Source organism: Thamnophis sirtalis, unplaced genomic scaffold (genome assembly GCF_051295495.1).
Source record: "Thamnophis sirtalis isolate CommonGarterSnake01/CBP01778 unplaced genomic scaffold, rThaSir2_p1.2 scaffold_2, whole genome shotgun sequence".
NCBI classification, from domain to species: domain Eukaryota; kingdom Metazoa; phylum Chordata; class Lepidosauria; order Squamata; family Natricidae; genus Thamnophis; species Thamnophis sirtalis.
The window spans coordinates 31561917-31578071 of record NW_028261382.1 but is presented as its reverse complement, the minus strand read 5'-3'; the positions used below and the strand labels follow the sequence as shown (position 1 = coordinate 31578071).

General features: G+C 49.9%; 1 protein-coding gene across 1 annotated transcript in view; it reads left to right on the top strand.

The window, feature by feature from the left end:
- The first annotated feature begins 5892 nt into the window (after positions 1–5892).
- The window catches only part of LOC106550796 (pappalysin-1-like), a 41528-nt gene continuing 31265 nt past the window's right edge, over positions 5893–16155 (top strand). Inside the window, exon 1 of the mRNA XM_087707618.1 lies at positions 5893–6382. Within this exon, the coding sequence (XP_087563744.1) occupies positions 5893–6382 (490 nt within the window). The remainder of the gene's footprint in view (positions 6383–16155) is intronic.

Below are 16155 nucleotides of genomic sequence, written 5' to 3'. Positions count from 1 at the left end.
CTCCCGCCAGTCAGCTGGTCTTCGGGTCTCTGCTATGCATGGGGGGGGCAGGGGGCATGCAGGAATGCACACAGGCATGCATTGGGAGGCAGGGCACATACACAGGGGCTGCTTGCATTGCAATTTGGGGGGGGGAGTTGCATGCATGCATGTGCCCCCCCCCCCGTGCCCCATTTTGGGCCTGGAAAGCATCGTGCACCAACCTGGAAGCAAAAACATGGGTGGGGGAGGGGCAGGGCACATGCACAGGTTTAAGGCGCATGCACAGAGGCAGGACGCATGCGCGGGGTGGTGATCGCATTGCATTTGGGACACTTGGCGCTGGAAAAGTTAGCCATCCCTGCTCTATACCCTTCCAGACAGACAGCTGTCCAGTCTTTTCTTAAAAAGCTCCCTTGATGAAGCACCCATCTCTTCCGGTGGCAGGCAGTTCCGCTGATTAACTGTTCCCAATGTCAGTGATTTTATCCTTAGTTCTAGGTTGCTTGAACCACTGAAAGCCTCGTTACTAGAGCAAAACTTACAAAACTTGTGGCAGGGGAGACTTCGAGGCCAGCCGAGCCCAGAGGTGGATGCCTAAGAAGCATTTCACCAGTGATGGGTTTTTAATTGCGGATGTCTTTCTCCATCCCAAAGGGCATGAGCTGGAAGGATTTTTTCTTTCCCCTTGTGGTATTTATTTACTATTTCCTGTGAACTCATTGCCGCTAGGGGGGGAAAGAGAAAGAAAGAAAGAAAGAAAGAAAGAAAGAAAGAAAGAAAGAAAGAAAGAGTGAAGGAGGGAGGGAGGAGGAAGGAAAGAAAGAAAGAGGGAAAGAAGGAGGAAGGAAGGAAAGAAAGAAAGAAAAAGGAAGGAGGAAGGAAGGAAAAAAGAAAGAGGGAGGGAGGAAGGAAGGAAAGAGAAAGAAAGAAAAGTTGGAAATGGTTTCAAAAGAGAAGAAAATGAGCTGAAGGTAAATTTTCACAATCCCTTTAATGATGCAGCATGGATAGGAACCACCTAGGGAGGAGGAGGAGGAGGAGGAGGGGGAGCAATAAGGACTCTAGACAAGAGGACAACCCCAGTGTGAGAAGGTCAGGGGAGGGGAGGATTTATGGGGAGGAGATACTCTGGTTCTACAAAGAAGGCAAGAAAGAGGGAGGTTAGGTGGGGAGCTGATGGAAAATGTGACTTGTGAGCAAGGGTGATTCGTGTTTCCTAAAAGAGTTCAGAGAGTCAATGGCAAAGGTTGTTGTTCTTTCATTAAGTTTGTCTGGCAACACATGTTGCTTTTGAGCAAGTGTTCAGAGAGCATGGTTTTGTGGAAGGAGGAGGAGGTGGAGAAGGAGGAGGAGAAAGATTAGGAGAAGGAGAAGCAGAGAAGGAGAAGAAGGAGGTGGAGAAGAAGAAAGATCAGGAGAAGGAGAAATAGGAGAAAGATCAGGAGAAGGAGAAAGATTAGGAGAAGGAGAAGTAGGGGAAAGGTTAGAAGGAGAAGTAGGAGAAAGATTAGGAGAAGGAGAAGGGGAAAGATCAGGAGAAGGAGAAAGATTAAGAGAAGGAGAAGTAGGGGAAAGGTTAGAAGGAGAAGTAGGAGAAAGATTAGGAGAAGGAGAAAGATTAGGAGGAGAAGTAGGAGAAAGATTAGGAGAAGGAGAAAGATTATGAGAGGTGGGGACTAGGAGAAAGATTTGGAGGAGGAGAAAGATTAGGAAAAGAAGAAGAAGAGAAGGAAATGGAGAAATCAATGTGCTAGTCATTCCTGACTAGAGGGCGGTGCTCATCTCCATTTCAAAGCTGAAGAGCCAGCGCTGTCCGAAGACGTCTCCATAGAAAACAGAATAGAATAGAATAGAATTCTTTATTGGCCAAGTGTAATTGGACACACAAGGAATTTGTCTTCGGTGCCTATGCTCTCAGTGTACATAACGTAAACACTTAATGAGAGTCATAGAGCACAAATAAGCAATCAGGAAACAATATCAATATAAATTGTAAGGATACAAGCAGCAAAGTTACCGTCCTGCTGTCATAAGTGGCAGGAGATGGGTGATAGGAACAACGAGAAGACTAATAGTAATAGCAATGCAGACTAAGTAAATAGTTTGACAGTGTTGAGAGAATTAGTTGTTTAACAGAGTGATGGCGTTCGGGGGAAAAACTGTCCTTGTGTATAATTGTCTTGGTGTGCAGTGCCCTATAGTGTCATTTTAAGGGTCGGAGTTGAAACAATTGATGTCCAGGATGCGAGGGGTCTGTAGATATTTTCACAGCCCTCTTTCTGGCTCGTGCAGTGTGCAGGTCCTCAATGGAAGGCAGGTTGGTAGCCCTTGTTTTTTCTGCAGTTCTAATTATCCGTTGAAGTCTGTGACTGTTTTGTTGGGTTGCAGAGCCAAACCAGACAGTTATGGAAGTGCAGATGAGAGACTCAATCATTCCTCTGTAGAACAGAATCTGGGCAGTTTGAATTTTCTGAATTACAGAATGTTGTGATTGGAAAGAGGGATTTTTGTGGGGGGGTTTTGGAACTGACCTGTGTGCCCAACTCCTTGGTCAAACTTCTGCTTGCTTCGGAAAATGTTTTTATTTATTTATTTTTCTTTTCGGGGAAAACCAACCTTTTGTTGCCATTAGGGGGAGCTTTTGTGATCTTCCAAAATGCACACATAGACAGATACAGAGGTGTGTGTTGTGTTTATATACAAATACACAACTTTCACCCACTCACAGATAGATACAGGCGTGCCATTCAGCCCTCAATATCCCAGTTGAGGCAACAGAGGTCTCTCAAAAAAACTCATTCCCTGTGTAGGTAGCTGCGAATTTATGATTTGGGGGAAGGAAAATAGAAGACAGGTAAGACACCGAATCCAGGGAGAGGCAAATGTGCTATTTGGAAGGAAGGGAAGGGAAGGGAAGGGAAGGGAAGGGAAGGGAGGAAGGAAGGAAGGAAGGAAGGAAGGAAGGAAGGAAGAAAGAAAGAAAGAAAGAAAAAAGAAAAGCAGGAAGGCGAGAGAATGTTTTATTTAATATTTTTTCAATTTAAAAATTCAGCCTTGCTCAATTTCTGTTTGGTGTTGCAAATTAGAAACTTACAAATTAAATTAAGACTTTTCTGTCTCTGTATGTGTCTCTCTCCCCTACTCTCTTTCACCCCCCTCTCCCTTTCCTCTCTCTCCTTCTCTCTCTTTCACCTTTCTTTTTTCCATTCCCCTCCCTTTCTCTTTTCTCTTTCTTTTTCTCTCCCTCTTTTCTCTCCCTCTCCCTTTCTCTCCCCCCTCTCTCTTTCACCCTCTCTCCTTATCCCTTCCCTCTTTCTCTTTCTCTCTCCCTTTCTCTTTTCTCTTCCCCCTTCCTCTTTCTCTGTCCCTCTCTCTCTTTCACCCCCTCTCTTTCTCTCACCCTTCCTCTCTCTTTTTCTTTCTCTCTCCCTTTCTTTTCTCTTCCTCTTCCTCTTTTCTCTCGCTCTCCTTCTTCCTTTCCCCCTCTTCTTTCTCTCTCCCTTTCCTTCTTTCTCCCCCCCCTCTTTCTCCTTTCTTTTGGCTGAAAAGCCATAAAGCAGCTTTTAATGTTCCACTCTCTGACTTAGCACCTCCAGTTTCCCAGTGAAGGAATGAAGTGTGAATTCTCTTCCAGGATAATCCGATGAGAATCTCAGATTTGAAGTAATGGATTAGCTACAGGGAAACGGACACCCACCCTCCAAGACTTGTGTCTGTGGGTCTGTGTGTCAGACAAGCAATTGCATAACTTTGGAGGAAAGGAGAAGGGAAGAAGGAAAATTAAGGCAGAGAGAGGCAGAGAAGAAGGAAAGAAAGGGAAACCTTTTTTTAAAGTTTGAAAAAATATGAGTGTCAAGTTTCAAGACTTTTTTTTTACTGCTGTGGGACAAAAAAAATTAAAATGGGGGGGGAATAGTACCAGCACTGGGGAGGGGGTGTGGTCTATCCAAAGTGAGGGCAATTCTTGTGGGGGGGGGAGGCAAAAGGTGAAGAATATGAGCTTTGGAAGGATCTCAAAACAGAGGTGGAGGTGAAATGTTACAAGGGAATATTTTTCCTTCTTCTTCTCCTTCTTCTTCTTCTTCTCCTCCTCCTCCTCCGTCTCCTTCTTCTTCTCCTCCCCACCACCACCTCCCCCTCTTCTTCTTTTGCCTCTGCTTCTTCCTCTGCTCCTCCTATTCCTCCTCCTCCTCCTCCTCCTCCTCCTCCTCCTCCTCCTCCTCCTCCTCCTCCTCTTCTTCTTCTTCTTCTTCTTCTTCTTCTCCTCTCCTTCTGCTCCTCCTCCTTCTTCTGCTCCTCCTCCTCCTTCTACTTCTCCTTCTTCTCCTCTTCTTCCTCCTCCTCCCCTCCTCCTTTTTGAATTTCTCTTGTAATAACAGCAGTCCCAAGAGAGGATGAAGAGGGGGGGGGGAGACTTTAATCTGACTCTTCTTTTTCTAATCCCTCCCCCCTTCCCTTCCCTTTCTCCAAAGTGATGGATTAGTCATTATCATTTGCTGGGTAGCTATCTTTGTCCTCTTTGATTTCTTTTGGTGGTCTGGGGCTGAGGGGAAAAAAATCTATATCCAGCCCCCCCCCCACCTTCAAAAAAGCACAGGACCCAATGGGCAATTTCTTATTCACTCTTCCTCTTCTCTACCTTCCTCTTTTCTTTCATGTAAGGGGGAAAGAAAGGAGGGGAGTGTTGAAGATGATGGGAGAGTGAGTGAGAGAGAGACAGAGAGAGGGGGGCGGGGCAGAAAAAGGAGAGAAAGAGGGAGAGAGAGAGAGAGAGGGTGAGTTGGGGAAGGAGAAAGAGAGGGGGAGAGAGGTAGGGAGGGGAAAGGAGAGATAGAGGGAGAGAGAAAGAGAGGGTGAGTTGGGGAAGGAAGGAGAAAGAGAGTGGGAGAGAGGGAGGGAAAAGGAGAGAAAGGGAGAGGGAGAGTTGGGGAAGGAGAAAGAGAGGGGGAGAGAGGGAGGGAGGGGAAAGGAGAGAGAGAGGGAGAGGGAGAAAGAGAGCGGGTGAGTTGGGGAAGGAGGGAGAAAGAGGGGGAGGGAGGGAGGGGAAAGGAGAGAAAGGGAGAGGGAGAAAGAGGGAGAGTTGGGGAAGGAGAAAGGGAGGGGGAGAGAGGGAGGGAGGGGAAAGGAGAGAAAGAGGGAGAGGGAGAAAGAGAGAGGGTGGGTTGGGGAAGGAGGGGGAGGGAGAAGAAGAGACAGGGAGAGGGGGAAGGAGAAAGCGAGGGAAAGGGAGAGGCAGAGGAAAGAAAGGGGAGGGAGAGCGTAGGGTAGAGAGAAAGAGAAGAAGAAAGGGAGATTGGGGGAGAAGGAGAGAGGAAGAGGGAGGGAGGGGAGAAGGGGAGAGGGAGAAAGATAGAGAGTGGGTCGGGGAAGGAGAAAGACGGGGAGTAGGAGAAGGAAGGAGAAAGCGAGAAGGAGAAAGGGGGAGCGGGACAAGAAGAGAGAGAGGGCTTGTGGGGGGGGGGGAAGAGGGAATAAATGAAACGGATCGGAGCATCTCACGCGCGCCGGACTCTGAGTGGCTGGTGCTGGTTCAGAGCGAGCCGACGGGGGCCGCGCAAGAGAGGCGGTTAAATTTCATTTTATTTGGAGAAGGGTGGGTGAAGAGAGAACAAAAAAAAGCCGGAGGGGTGTGTGTGTGTGTGTGCGTGCGTGCGCGGGTGAGAGAGAGAGAGAGAGAGAGGGAGGGAGGGAGGGAGAGAGAGAGAGGGAAGAAAAGAGGGAGAAGGCAAGGGGAGAGAAGGGTTATAAAAAGCGCCAGTCGCCAACCAGGGCGAAGGAGAGGAGCAGCGGCAGCGGCGGCGGGGGAAGCAAAGTCCGGAGCGAGCCAAAGCCGCGAGGAGGAGCTCGCAAACTGGCAGCCCGCGCCAGCGCTCGCCAAGGCAGCCGCGGGGCGAAAGCAGGCGCGGGGCGATGCGGCGCTGGGCTCTCCTGCTTCTGCCTCTGGCGGTCGTGTGCGCGGCGGTGGCGGCGGCGGCTCACGCCACCGGGAGCCACGGCGGGGCGGCCGAATGCGGGCTGGAGGAGCGCTCTCGCCGAGCAAGGCGGGCCACCCGGCGCCAACAGCACCACCAGCAGCGGCAGCAAGCGCTCCTCTGGCGCTCCCCCGCGCCGGGCACCTGCGCCACCAGGTTAGCCCGGGGTAGGCGCTCTTCTTCCACTTCGGCGGCCGGAGCCTTGGAAGCGCCGCGCGTCCCCCGGCGCAGGAGGCGAGCGCCGGACGAGGGCCCGGGGACAAACGAGGGTCGCCGGCTCCTGGCCCCGCCGAGCAGGGCGTTCTATTTCCGCGGCCAGGGCGACCAGCTGCGCTTGAAGGCGGAGCTCGAGATACCCCGGGATGCCTTCACCGTCCAAGTGTGGCTGCGGCCCGAAGGGGGGCAGAAGGCGCCGGCTGTGATCGCAGGTAAGGAGGGGAAAACATGGGGTGCTTGGGGGGCATGGGAGACCCGCTTGGCCCTGCCCGAAGTTTGGCGGGCGCACTGTTGGGGATGGCAGGAGAGACGCACGGGCTAAGGGGGTCTTTTTTTGACACTGCCCGAAGTTTGTGGGGCGCACGAGGCGTGTGAGGGGAGGGGGCTTTGGCACTGCCCGAAGTTGGCGGGCCACGGTTGGGGATGGCAGGGGAGGCGCACGGGCGAGGTGGTCCTTTTGGCACTACCCGAAGTTTCGCGGGCGCACATTTAGGGATGACAGGGGAAGCGTGTAAGGGGAGGGGGCTTTAGCACTACCCGTAGTTTCGCGGGCGCCCTGTTGGGGATGACAGGGGAGACGTGTGAGAGGAGGGGTTTTTTTTTGGGAGCTGTCCGAAGTTTGGCGGGCGCCCGGTTGGGGATGGCGTCTGCGCCCGGGCGCTTCTCGGTTGGGGATGGTGGCCCCTTTACAGTCGCCGAAGAGGCGCGCGCGCGCTGGGCTTGGCGGGCTGGGCTGCTGGGGGTCTCGGCGTGGGAAGGGGAGGCGGGTGGGCATAGTCGGGGCGTTCTCCAGCGGCGGCGGCGACAACAACAGAGCCACGTGCTGTTGTGTCTCGATTTACACACGCCCTTGCTCGTCTGGGTGATGGTGGTGGTTGTTTTTTTGTGAATGGGCTGGAGAGACCCTCGCGAACGGAGAAGCGCGGGCTCTTCCACCACGCGGGGAGTGGGGCTTGCCGAGCCGATGGGTTTGTCTGTCTAGCTCCCTTTCCTAGTGGTCGTTGCCCCTCCGATGCTCCTCGCCTTTGCGATTCCGGGGGGTCGCAAGCTTTGAGCCTGCAGCCGGGGAAGGAGCGAGGTTAGGAAGCGCGCCCGAACGGGGGGCGGGGGGGGGGAGATATCCAAATATCCAACCTGGAAGGGATGGAGCTGCTCCCGGACGAGGGACGGGGAGGAAAAGAAGCGGAGGGGGACCCCCCCCACCCCGCTTTCGCCTCCATGCAGGGGCAGCTCGGCGACTCCGGCGTCCATCCTTGGGGACCCCCGTTTCCAAGGACACGAATCGGCCTCGGGGCACGTCTGCATGCGCCCCAACGGGAGTCAGCGCCGGAGAACCGCGGGAGCTTGGCTCTTGCATCCAATGACGCACAAGATCGCGCGCGCCTCTTTCCCGGGCGGGGAGAGGGAAGAGAAGAGAAGAAAGAAAAAAACACCCTCGGTTTTTTTTTCACCCGCGGCCTTATTAGCATCAAATTAAGTTTGAGAGAGCCGCCCTTCCCCTCCCCTCCCCGTGAATTCCTAAACTGGGGACCTTAAAAAAGCGAGAATATCGTGGAAAGTAGCTTATTTTTTAAAAATTGTCATTGTTATCCTTGGCTTAGGTGAAGCCTGCTGGAGAAGGAGAGGGGAGGGTGATATGTGGAGGGGGGGGAAACACACGGACGGACTCTCCCCTTCGAGATTTGGCTTGCAGTGCCCCGGGGGTGAAATTCAGCAGGTTCTGACAGGTTCTGGCGAACCGGTAGGGGAAATTTTGAGTAGTTTGGAGAACCTGTGAATGCCATCTCTGGCTGGCCCCAGAGTGGGGAGGGAATGGGGATTTTGCAGTATCCTTCCCCTGCCACGCCCACCAAGGCACGCCCACAGAACCGGTAGTAAAAAAATTCACCACTGGGGTGCCCCCCCAACCCCCAGTTCCGCCTGGCAAGATCCAGCGATATGCAGAAATCTTTAGCTGCAGCCCCAGGTTGCTTTCCTGTGTGTTTCTGTGTCTTTCTCTCTGTTTTTGTGTGTGTGTGTGTGTGTGTGTGTGTGTGTGGCTTTTGTCAAACAGCTTGGCAATTGTGGTTAACCTTCCCAAGGGGAACTTTTAACGGTGTGTGTTTACTCAGGAGTCGATCCAGATTGCGCCCCCTCCCCCCTAAGAAACCCTTGCTTGGTATCCTAACCTCAAATCAACCAAGTCATTACTGCGGGTGGGTGGGTGAGTGGGTTACGATCCCCCCACCAATAACTGTGGCTTCTGTTGCCAGGATTAGTTCCCCCCCCCTTCACACACTTCACGTTACTTTCCTGTTCTCTCAAATGGGCTCCGAATTAAAACAGCAGCTAGGATTGTGTTTGCACAAAATTGGAAAAGTGAAGAGATCCCGACAGATGAGGAAAATATTAGAATGTGCAGAAATGAACAGATTGACCCTGTCTATCAAAGAGAAAGAAGAAACCTATCATTATACAATTTGGGAACCTTTTTTTACCAGTGGTTAGAGAACAGATGTAAGAATTAATAGTAAAAGAAGTTATCTAAAGTAGAGAAAATGTATTCATAGTCAATATAACTAATAGATTTAAATAAATTAGAATGGGATTGTTATAATATTAGATACGTAAGGTATTGGAAATTAAGCTAAAATGGGATTAAAATAATGAATAAGACTGTACATTTGAATGTTAGCACCCAGCTGACACACTGGTTAATGGAAAATGGACTGTTTATTTAAAAATAAATAAATAACAACAACAATGACATCGTATATTTTAAGAGGGGACGTGGTTGATACCTAGGATGCTGGCAACAACCCATATCAACCATTAGCACCAGTTAATGGTATTTGTGATGCATTTTTGAATGTTCAGTTAGCTGAGTTTCATTTTTAATGAATAAAGTATATAATAATAATAGTAATAATAATAATAATGGCCCGACTAGTAACCAATGCCAAATCCGGCGAAACAACTGGCCGCTGTGATACAATTGTATAATAATAATAATTCATTGACATTGCAATACCTGGAGATACATGGATTGAAGATAAACAGCAAGAAAAAATCACAAAGTACCAGGACTTGCAAATTGAAGTTGAGCGACTGTGGAAAAAGAAACCGTATGTTGTCCCGATTGTAATTGGAGCCCTTGGAGCAATACCCAAAGGGCTACCTCGCTATTTGGAAATTCTAAATTTATAAGACTTGAACATTCTGATTCTACAAAAAAACCACCCTACTTGGAACAGCTTATATCCTCCGACGTTACCTTAACAGTTCCTAGGTTCCTAGGTTAGGACTCGAGCTGTTGAGCTACCAACCAGCCCCAAAGGCTGTGAATCTCACCAAAGATTAACCACATAATAATAATGAGCTGTGGATGATGGATGCTTTTGGGCTCCACCTCCGGAGAACACCTTTGGATGGATAAGGCATGGCTTGGCTCTTACTGGGGATGGCGATTTAAATGTAAACATATGCAGACAGATTTTTTTTTTTTAGCATTTTTGAAATTCCTTCCAATTTAGCAACTGTACCTCTACAAGGGGAAGGTGCTTGTTTGCTTCTCTTAAGCAGTCCTCCTTCTCTTATTTGAGTGGTTGAAAAGGGCAGACTTAAGCTCTGGGAGATTAAAGGCAGAGGTTCCCCCTCGCACATGCGTGCTAGTCATTCCCGACTCTAGGGGGCGCTGCTCATCTCCTTTTCAAAGCCGAAGAGCCAGCACTGTCCGAAGACGTCTCCGTGGTCATGTGGCCGGCATGACTCAATGCCCGAAGGCACACGGAATGCTGTTCCCTTCCCACCAAAGGGGGTACCTACTTTTCTACTTGCGTTTTTTACGTGCTTTCGAACTGCTAGGTTGGCAGAAGCTGGGAAAAGTCACAGGAGCTCCCTCCGTTACGTGGCGCTAGGGATTCGAACCGTCGAACTGCCGGACTTTCTGATCGACAAGCTCAGCGTCTTAGCCACTGAGCCACAGTGTCTGGGAGATTGGGGAATTGCAAAATAAAAAGGGGAGGAGGGGATTGAAGGATTTCTTCTCTCCCAGGGAGGGAAGGTTTGCCTGGAATGCACTAACATCGAAGTGAAGGAAGGGCTGCCCTGAATCTGGCCAGTTGGAAGAATGTGGTTGAATCCTGAGGCTGACGGAAATTCTCCTTTGATATCAGTAAAGGGGAATATTTGTAGCTCGGGGTTAAAATTGGGGGTCCTTTGTGCTCTCTGAGCTTGGTGGTTTTCTTGCAGGCGTTTCATGACCCAAACTGGGTAGCATCATCAGTGCTAGAAGGGAATGAGGTTTACAAGGAGGAAGAGGAGATGGAGGAGGAGGAAGAGGAGGAGGAGGAAAGAAGAGGAAGAGGAGGAGAAGGTGAAGGAGGACGAGGAGAAGAAAATGAAGGAGGAGAGGACAAGGAGAAGAGGACAAGGAGGAGCTAGAGGAGGAGGAGGAAGGAGAAGGTGAAGGAGGAGAAGGTGAAGAAGGAGGATGAGGAGAAGAAGAAGAGAAGAAGATGAAGGAGGAGGAGATGAAGGAGGAAGGAGGAGGAGGAGGAGTAGATGGAGGAAGAGGAGGGAGGAGAAGAGGAAGAGAAGAGGAGGAGGAGGACAAGATAAAGAAGGAGGAGGAGGGAGGAAAATATGAAGGAGGAGAAGGAGGAGAAGGTGAAGAAGGAGGATGAGGAGAAGAAGAGGAGGAGAAAATGAAGAAGGAGGGGGAGGAAGGAGGAGGAGGAAGGAGAAGAAGAAGAGGAGGAAGGAGGAAGAGGAGGAAATGGCTTATTCAAGGTCACTACCTTCAGGCCCCTCATCACGCTATACTTGCACTGAGAGGTGGATGATGGGAGTGGTGGTCACCAGTTGCATTTTTTTTCCTGAGGGAGGGGTTTGCTGCTTTGAAGTGACAAATGAGCAAAAAATATGGTCACAATGGAAGTTGTTTCCCTCTCTTCCTTTCCCTCCCTCCCTCCCTCCCTCCCATTAATTAATTAATTTGTATTGGCCACCCAACTCCTCTGAAGTCTAGCTGCTAAGCCTAAGAATAATTACTTCATAATTAACGTTTCTTGGCTAGCCAACAAGTACAGTGAAGTCTAGCTGCTAGAACCTAGGAATAATTTAATTAATTAATTAATTAATATTTATTGGCCACCCAACCCCAGGGGAGTCTAGTCGCTAAAGTCTGAGAGTAATTAATTAATGAATATTTGTTGGCTAACCAAACAATCTAGTGGAGTCTAGCTTGTAGAGTTTAGGATTAACTAGTCAATCAATCAATTAATCAATTAATATTTATTGGCCACCCAACCCCAGGGGGAGTCTGGTTGCTAAAGTCTTAAGAGTAATTACCGATTGATTGATCAATTAATCAATTAATATACATCGGCCACCCAATGTGGTCATGTGACTGGTGGGCATGGCCAACTTTGTTTTTTAAAAATGCTTTTTTTAAAAGCATTTTTTTCCTGCCGGTTCGGGTGAATAGACAGGGGAAAAAAATGCTTTAAAAAGGGACAGGGGGAGCTGCTGCAATTGCGAAGCTTACAGCTGAGATGCACGATCCTTAGAAGCAATTTTTTTACTACCGGTTCGCAGTAGTTCCCCCCTCTGTGAACTACAAGATCCCGTCTTCCTTTCTCGGCTGATCCCCAGGCGAGTCGCTGGTCTCCAGCATCATCAGCCGAGGTGGCGCAGTGGTTAAATGCAGCACTGCAGGCTACTGCTAGATCAGCAGTTCAGCGGTTCAAATCCCACCGGCTCAGGGTTGATTCAGCCTTCCATCCTTCCGAGGTGGGTAAAATGAGGACCCAGATTGTTGGGGGCAATATGCTGACTCTCTGTAAACCGCTTAGAGAGGGCTGAAAGCCCTATGAAGCGGTATATAAGTCTACTGCTATTGCTATCATATTCTCCCAACCTCTGGCTCTTATGGGTCCCTGGGCTGTGCCTCCTACTCGGCTCCTGGCCTTTGCTCCCCCCACCCCTCTCTACCCCACCATCGAAAGTTGAGAGGCGTGGAAGGTCTCTCTTCTCTCCCTGTTCTCGCAGGGCGGGAGAAAAATTGATGCCGAGCCAGCTTTGGCTGGATGTAGAAACGTTTGGGCTTCTGCCAAAGAGCGAGGCTACCCTTCGTCAAGGGGGAGGCTCTCCCCACCACCCCACTCCCTTCTCATCCAGATCCGCAGCTGCCTGCCAATCCAGAATCCCGTTGCCTTTCCCAAGAGGTTCCTGAGCCCACAGCTTGCTCAAAGCGGGTGGCACGGGTCTACTTGGGATCGAACTCAGGGGGAGAGAGAGAGAGGGGGGGGGAGAGAGAGAGCAGCTGTCCTCCCTTGGCAAAGCGGCTTTCTTCATTCCTTGTATCAGGGAGCAGGCTTGGCTTGGGGAAGAGGCTAAAAAGTGCTTCCCATTAGAAACCGTTTTTTTTTTTTTAATCAGATGGCTCCATCGTCTGACTCAGGGTGACCAAGTTGCTTTCTGTTCCTGTGACTTGAGATTTGACAAGCCGGCTTTTTTAAAAAGCAGTAAAACACAAAACACACACACACACACACACACACACACACACACACACAGAGTCGGATGCCTCTCTTTCGGCTTACGGACACCATCTGCCCAGTGGTGAGATTCAAAAAATGTACTGCCGGTTCTGTGGGCATGGCTTGATGGGTGTGGTATGGCTTGGTGAGCGTGGCTTGGTGGGCGTGGTGTGGCTTGGTGGGCGTGGCTTGGTGGGCATGGCCAGGGAAGGGTACTGCAAAATCCCCATTCTCTCCTGTTCAGCTGGGACTCAGGAGGCAGAGAATAGATGGGGGCGTGGCCATCCAGAGGTAGCATTTGCCGGTTCGCCTAACTACTCAAAATTTCTGCTACCGGTTCTCCAGAACCGGTCAGAACCTGCTGAATCCCACCTCTGCATCTACCTAAGTGACGCTTCCTTGCTGTTCATCTCGATCAGGGATGGCAAACCTTTTAGGCACCGAGTGCCAAAAAAGTTATCAAGGCCGCACTCCAGAAAAGCAGGACTTCCATGTTCTAGGTGGCATTTGCCGGTTCTCCGAACTACTCAAAATTTTCGCTACTGGTTCTCCAGAAGCTGTCAGAACCTGCTGGATTTCACTCCTGTTTTACCATCATTGGAGGTCTTCAAGAAAAGGTTGGAGAACGCTTTGTCTGAAATGTCAGAGGGTCTCCTGAAGATTGGACTGCTATGACCTCCAAGGCCCCTCTCAAGCTCATGTTTTTAAAGAAAAGCAATACAATAATACAATAGCAGAGTTGGAAGGGACCTTGGAGGTCTTCTAGTCTAACCCCCTACCTAGGCAGGAAACCCTATACCATTTCAGACAAATGGCTATCCAACATCTTCTTAAAGACTTCCAGTGTTGGGGCTTTCACAACTTCTGGAGGCAAGTTGTTCCACTGATTAATTGTTCTGACTGTCAGGAAATTTATCCTCAGTTCTAAGTTGCTTCTCTCCTTGATTAGTTTCCACCCATTGCTTCTTCTCCTGCCCTCAGGTGCTTTGGAGAATAGCTTGACTTCCTCTTCTTTGGGGCAGCCCCTGAGATATTGGAAGACTGCTATCATGTCTCCCCTGGTCCTTCTTTTCATTAAACTAGACATACCCAGTTCCTGCAACTGTTCTTCATATGCTTTAGCCTCCAGTCCCCTAATCACCTTTGTTGCTCTTCTCTGCACTCTTTCTAGAGTCTCCACATCTTTATTACATCGTGGCAACCAAAACTGGATGCAGTATTCCAAGTGTGGCCTTACCAAGGCCTTATAAAGTGGTATTAACTCTTCACGTGATCTTGATTCCGTCCCTCTGTTGATGCAGCCTAGAACTGTGTTGGCTTTTTTGGCAGCTGCTGCACACGGCTGGCTCCTATTTAAATGGTTGTCCACTAGGACTCCAAGATCCTTCTCACATTTACTACTATGTTCCACCACATCGGGACAAAAAAGCCTCTTTGCATTAGTTAGTGGTAAACTCCTCTATACTTTTCTTGCTTCAGCTCATGGAGTGAATTTTGGGCCATCAAGTTTCCACAAAGTGCCTCGAACCTCCTCCTTCGGAGCTTCCCAGGTTCCAGCCTCCAAGTCCTTGGGCCTGTTCTTGGAAGCATCTTTCCGAGGAAAGCCGAATGAAACGAAACAGAGGACGGGAAAGGTTTGCCTCGGTTCCAGGTGACGGCGGATCAAAGAAGAAGAAGAAGGAAAAAAACCGCTCGAAACCTTTACGAGCTCTCTCTGAGATGGAAATGCCCTGACATCACTCGTCAGCTGCAGCAGCCCTTGGTGCGTGGGTGGGTGGAGTGCACATCTGCTTTTTTTCCAAACAGTTAATTTTACAGCGCTATTAAACGAGGGCCTCTTTGGTTGCTCTCCGGGTCAACCTTCCCTCCGAGGGTAGGTGGCCTTTGGTGCGGAGGGGCTGCCAATTTTCACACGGACTCCCTCCCCTCCGAGCACAGTCGTTTTGCAACTTCATGACTTGGGGAATGGGAGGGGGGGGAATATCAGCTGCTGTTCTCTAGCAAAGCTGAGCAGCGGGTGAATAAGGGGGGGCGGGAGAAGCCTGGGTGAATTAGGCAAGTTGTTGCAGCAGCTGAGGTCAAACTTTGTTCCCTCCCCAAGTTTCAGGTTCAGTGCCTGGCTGCCTACAACATTTGCAACTACATAAGCTAAATAGCAATAACCCTTAGGCTTATATACTGTACCACTTCACAGTGCTTTTACAGCCCTCTCTAAGCAGTTGACAGAGTCAAACATATTGCCCCCAACAATCGGGGTCCCCATTTTATCCACCTCGGAAGGACGGAAGGCTGAGCCAACCTTGAGCTGGTCAGGATCGAACTGCGGGCGAGTTAGTGAGTTAGTGAGTTAGGCTGCAATACTGCATTTTAGCCACCGTGCCACCACAGCTCAAGGGCCAGCGATGGGATTCACATAACAAGCTAGACGTGACTAGTGTTAATCTTTTCTTGTTGTTAGGTGCAAAGTCGTGTCCAATCCATCACGATCCCATGGACAATGTTCCTCCAGGCCTTCCTGTCCTCCACCATCCTCCGGAGTCCATTTAAGCTCACGCCGACTGCTTCGATGACTCCATCCAGCCACCTCCTTCTCTGTCATCCCCTTCTTCTTTTGCCCTCCATCGTTCCCAGAATTCAGCTCTTCTCCAGGGAGTCCTTCCTTCTCATCAGGTGGCCAAAGTCTTTGAGTTTCCTCTTCAGGATCTGGCCTTCTAAAGAGCAGCCAGGGTTGACCTCCTCTAGGACTGACCGGTTGGATGGCCTTGCCGTCCAAGTGACTTGCAGGAGTCTTCTCCAGCACCAGAGTTCAAAGGCCTCCTTTCTTTGGCGCTCAGCCTTCCTTATGGTCCAACCGTCACAGCCATCCTTTGCAACTGGGAAAACCACAGCCTTGACTAGGCACACTTTTGATTGGCAGGGTGATGTCTCTGCTTTTTAGTCAGCTGTCTAGATTTGCCATCACTTTCCTCCCTAGGAGCAAGCCTCTTTTAATTCCTTGGCTGCCATCCCCATCTGCGGTGATCTTGGAGCCCAGGAAAATAAAACCCGTCACTCCCTCCCTTTCTTCCTCTTCTATTTGCCAGGAATTGAGACGGCCGGATGCCATGATCTTAGTTTTCTCAATGTTGCGTTTCAAGCCAACTTTTGCACCCGCCTCAAGAGCCTCTTTAGTTCCTCTCTGCTTTCTGCTATTAGGGACATTGTGATTTCTCAAGGTTTTATTCTCCAGGGAGGAGAACAAGGCTCAATCAGAGGTCAAGAATGAACGGTAAGGAGCAAGGCAGGCTGCTTGACATAAAACCTCGGCACAACTATGGTTCCTACTCAGAAGGAAAAGCCGTGGAGTTTGGAACACTCCGCATCTCGAGCTGCCTCCCTTAAAGACAGAGCGATAACAGATAACGCTCCTGTTTCCAAAGCAGAAGGAAATGTTAGCAAACATCTCCTCCTTTCATTATGCAAAC